Below are 4,741 nucleotides of genomic sequence, written 5' to 3' on the forward strand. Positions count from 1 at the left end.
GTCTAAGACTAAGTGAGGTCATGCTACCCAACACTATTTACACTTCTAATAATATAATGATCCGATTATTTAATCCGTTTAAATTCAAATATACTTTTTTTAATAGATCTCTTAGAAATCTAATGGTACCAAAAATAATTACATGATGTTTTTTTTTGAAAAAAATAATACATTAATTACAGATATTTTAAGCAACGAAATTGGAAATTCGTGGCCTGTGGTGTTCGATCAGGACTGCCATGGTGAGCTGGAATTTGAACCATCAATTTAATATCCATCAAAAAGAAAGACTTGAAGCAGTCGTCGCCTCTCCTCCAAACAAATTATTGCTTCTAAAACATACAATATAATTACAGATATTTTCAGTAACGGAATTGGAAATTTGTGGTCTGTGGCGTTCGGGACGTAGATTTAATTAATACCACCACTCTCACGGTGAGCTGGAATTGATAAGCAATCTTAATGGAGTCCCGATCCTTTTTAATAATTCATCAAAAGGAAGACTTCAAGGAGTCGTCGCCTTGCAAATTATTGCTTCTCTTTTCTTTCTCCTCCAAGCTCTTGTTAACCAGAGCCACACTAACCAACTTCTGCATCCTTAATTCATCCGGAGCTATGGAAGCAGCTTTGGTAGCCACAGCTCGCTTTGTGGCGGACAAGGTGACAATTCTCGTCCAACTCGACGAGAAACTCAAGGCAATGACTGACATCAAAAAGAAGATGGAGAAGCTCAAGAAGTTGTCCACGATCATTGACATGGTGATCCAAGGAGTCGAGTCCCTCCGTTCTACTGAAGATACTGTGAAGGTCTTGCTGAAGGAGCTCAAATACTTGGCCTACGATCTTGAGGATGTTTTGGATTACTATGACACCAAAGTCTTGCAGATGCAAAGATCAAGATCTCCTTTTAAGCGGGTGCGTCATTCCTTCCCTTCCAATAACCAAGTTGTGTTTAGGAGTAGGATGGTGGGTGTCATGATAAAAGCTTCTGTTAAGCGGGTGCGTGATTCCTTCTCTTTTAATCAAGTTGTGTTTAAGAGTTGGATGGGTGGCAAGATAAAAGCAGTAACAGATAGTCTGGATTCTATTTTGTCACAAAAGTCCATTCTTCAAAATTTGCCACAAGACAGTATCCCCATGTCAGAATTAAGTCTCCGCATGTCAGAAATAAGTCTCACCCACTCCCGCAATAGTTGGGATGTTAAGGGAAGAGATGAAGAGAAGAAGATGATCATTGACATGTTAACAGAAGATGATGATGATGAAAGCAACGATGGAACGTTGAAGGTCATTGCCATCATTGGGATGGGTGGCCTGGGGAAGACTACACTTGCTCAGCTTGTTTACAATGATCAGAGGGTGCAAGCCTATTTTGCAAGTTCAACAATGTGGACAGTTGTTGGGGCTGAATTTAATCCTGTAAAGATAATGAAATCTGTTTTAGAACAGGCTACTAATGCATCGGTCAGCATCTTAGAAATGGATTTAGTGATGCGGAACCTAGAAAACTTATTATCTAGGAAGAGATTTCTGCTAGTGTTGGATGATGTATGGAATGAAGATCCAGATGAGTGGGGTAAACTGAAAGCAGCCTTAAAGTTTGGGGCAAGAGGAAGTAAAATTTTGGTGACAACCCGTAGCCAACAGGTCTCTAAAATTATGGACACATCCAATACTACCCACCAAATACAACAGTTGTCCGAAGATGATTGTTTATCTTTGTTTCAACAATTTGCATTTGGAGACGAAGCACCCGATCAAAAGTTGATGAAAATTGGTAAAAAGATTGTTAAGAAATGCCGCGGTGTGCCCTTGGCTGCCATATCTCTTGGTAGCATGCTCCGTGGTCGATATGAGACTTATTGGTCCTCGGTATCGAAGAGTGAAATATGGAAGCTCAAAAATAAGGAAGAAGAGAAATTGTTTGCTATACTAAAGTTGAGCTATAATGTTCTCCCTCTACCGTCAAAGAAGTGTTTTGCATTTGGCTCCTTATTCCCGAAAGATTTTAAGATGCAAAAGGAGAAATTGATAAAGCTGTGGATAGCAAATGGTTTTGCAAGTTCAGAAGGAAATTTTGAAGCTGAAACAGTGGGCAACTGCATCTTTGATGATCTTGTGTCCAGATCATTTATTCTCTTGGCCCCTGTTCAATATGATCCTGATGTAACCGAGTGCATGATGCATGATTTGATGCATGATCTGGCACGATCAGTATCTTCAGATGCATATTGGAATTCTTATCAAGACTTGGTGGAAGTTATTGGAAAACGAACATATCATTTGCAAGTAGTCGAAGGAAAGCTGCCAGACATGACTCAGGTCTTAGACAAGAAACCATTGTACTTGCGCACCTTTATGGCCCTTATGCCCGGATATTCATCTTCATTGAGCATTAATCTACTTAAAGTCTTCTCAAAACTGAAATATTTGCGGGTGTTAGATTTAACTGGTTGTGGCATCAGGGAGATACCGACGTCAATAGAAAATTTGATACATTTGAGGTACCTCAACTTATATTACAATAAAATTGAAGTTCTACCCGACTCCATAACCCTTCTCCCCAATTTACAATATCTCAATCTCGGTTTCAATCACGAACTTCGACGGCTACCAAAGAAGTTAGGGAATATGCAAAACCTTCGGGATCTTGATTTACAAAATGATTTTAGATTGACAAAGATTCCCTGTGGATTATCTCGACTAACTAACCTTCGAAGTTTACCTGTCTTTATTGCTGGAGACGGAACTGACGCATGCTCAATTTTAGAACTTGAGGATTTGAAACTTTGTGGAGAAATGCAAATTAGAATTTCCCATGATTTTAAGAATTATTCTCGTAGTGGAAGAAAAATCTTGAAGAATACAGATCTTAATGAACTACACATAGAGTTTCATGGTTCAGCAAGTTATCACAAGGACATGTTGGATGATCTTTGTCCCAACACAACCTTAAAGAAGTTGGAGATAACGAACTATGATAGCCCACAATTTCCAACATGGATGAAAGAGTTACAACTGCCAAATTTGGTTGAAGTTGACCTCCACGGTATTTGTGGGCATATTCCTCAGTTTCGAAATCTGCAGTTTCTTACGACGCTTAGGTTCTCTATGCATGGCATTACACACCTGGGCGCTGAGTTCCATGGGTCAGGAGGCTTTCCATCCCTTCAAGAACTATACTTGGATGATATGAATGATTTAGAGGAATGGTCAGAGTTTCATGGTGCCAATGAATTGTTCCCTTTATTAAAGACGTTGTGTATTATCAATTGTCTTAAATTGAAAAGTATGCCGAAACTTCCTACAATCCAAGAGCTTGAGATATCATGCTGCAATGAGAGCCTACTCTCATGCATCGGAAGGCTGACTTCTCTTTTTATTCTCAGAGTGAAGGAGATGGACGACATGACATGTCTTCCAAGTGGCTGCATCAGAAATCTCACATCCTTGACGGAATTAGAAATTATATTATGCCCACAACTCCAATCTCTTCCTGGGGATGAAATGCAGCACCTAGAAATGCTTCAATCACTAACCATTGAAGGGTGTGATAATTTGACATCCTTCCCGTCAGAAGTGGGGTGTCTTAGTTCTTTTTGTTTTCTACAGCTCTCATGTTGTCCAAGTGTAATATTGCAGCCAGAAGAACTCGTACAAATCTTGAATTCAATAGATGAGTTCCAAATACAGATTTGTTGCAACAAAGTCAATTTATATGGGCAATTACAACACTTACACATGCTCAGACGATTGTCTCTAAGTGGTGCACATGATGTATCATCTAGGTTCACTAATCAGTATGGAAATCCAAATTTACGTATTTGTTGTTGTGATGAATTAGAGTCGTTGATGACAACAGAACCAGCAAACAAAACTGTGCTAGAAGCAGTATACATAGATGGAATTTCCAATCTCACGGCCTTGCCTAACTGGCTACAACATCTCAAGTCTCTTCGTCATCTATCAATCACGAACTGCTCACAATTAGAAACATTGCCAAGCGGTTTGAAGGATCTACATAGGTTGGAAGATTTGAGGATTTTCAACTGCCCACAATTGAAAAGAAGATGCGAAAAGGAGTTAGGCGAAGATTGGCCGATCATCTCACATGTGTCATACGTTGATATTTCATAGGCTCCTCAGATTTAGTCGGACATGATTCAAAAGGTAAGTTAGAAAACCATTTTAGTTGAATAAATAACAGATCGTTATATGCATTTCTATAGTTGCACAGCTGAACTGCTTCTTTGTTGCGATAGAACATGATTTCTGTTTCTTTTCTAAAAAAATTTTTTTTTTAATGAAATTTAGCTAGTTATTGAAAAGTGTTAGTGTTCAAACTCATCTACTTTATACTAATCTTGATATGATAATTTAGCTGGTTGTTCAGTCCCCATCATATACTCATTTTCAAAAAAGATTTTCAAAATATGGACTATAAAAAAAATCCTTAAAGCTTTTAGAATTTTCATAAAAAAAATAGTCACTTATTTAAAATTCTTAACCAAATTTAAATCTTAGGCATATGTTTTGTTTGCAGCAAGGGCTTAGAAGCAATATTTGTAATTCAAATGTGATAATATTGATTGGAATACTTTTAAAAAAAACTGGTAAGATTATGATATTGAATAAACATCAATTCAATTACATGTATAGTGTTGTTATCGTTCTTTTTAATAATAATATTGGATTGTTTTCCTTTAATCTCTTGATTGTAGGATGAAAGTAGAGGGAGGAG

At 37.8% G+C, this 4,741-nt stretch overlaps 1 protein-coding gene across 1 annotated transcript; it reads left to right on the top strand.

The window, feature by feature from the left end:
- The first annotated feature begins 458 nt into the window (after positions 1-458).
- Positions 459-4,220, top strand: LOC121992188 (disease resistance protein RGA2-like). The gene has a single exon (XM_042546389.1). The coding sequence runs from the start codon at positions 463-465 to the stop codon at positions 4,135-4,137; it is 3,675 nt and encodes a 1,224-aa protein (XP_042402323.1). The 5' UTR covers positions 459-462; the 3' UTR covers positions 4,138-4,220.
- Positions 4,221-4,741: the final 521 nt, after the last annotated feature.

Source organism: Zingiber officinale, chromosome 6B (assembly GCF_018446385.1).
Source record: "Zingiber officinale cultivar Zhangliang chromosome 6B, Zo_v1.1, whole genome shotgun sequence".
In the NCBI taxonomy this organism is placed as follows: domain Eukaryota; kingdom Viridiplantae; phylum Streptophyta; class Magnoliopsida; order Zingiberales; family Zingiberaceae; genus Zingiber; species Zingiber officinale.

Excerpts from the sequence above, each read along its gene's own strand:
- LOC121992188 (XM_042546389.1), top strand. The coding sequence starts at position 463 with ATGGAGTCCCGATCCTTTTTAATAATTCATCAAAAGGAAGACTTCAAG.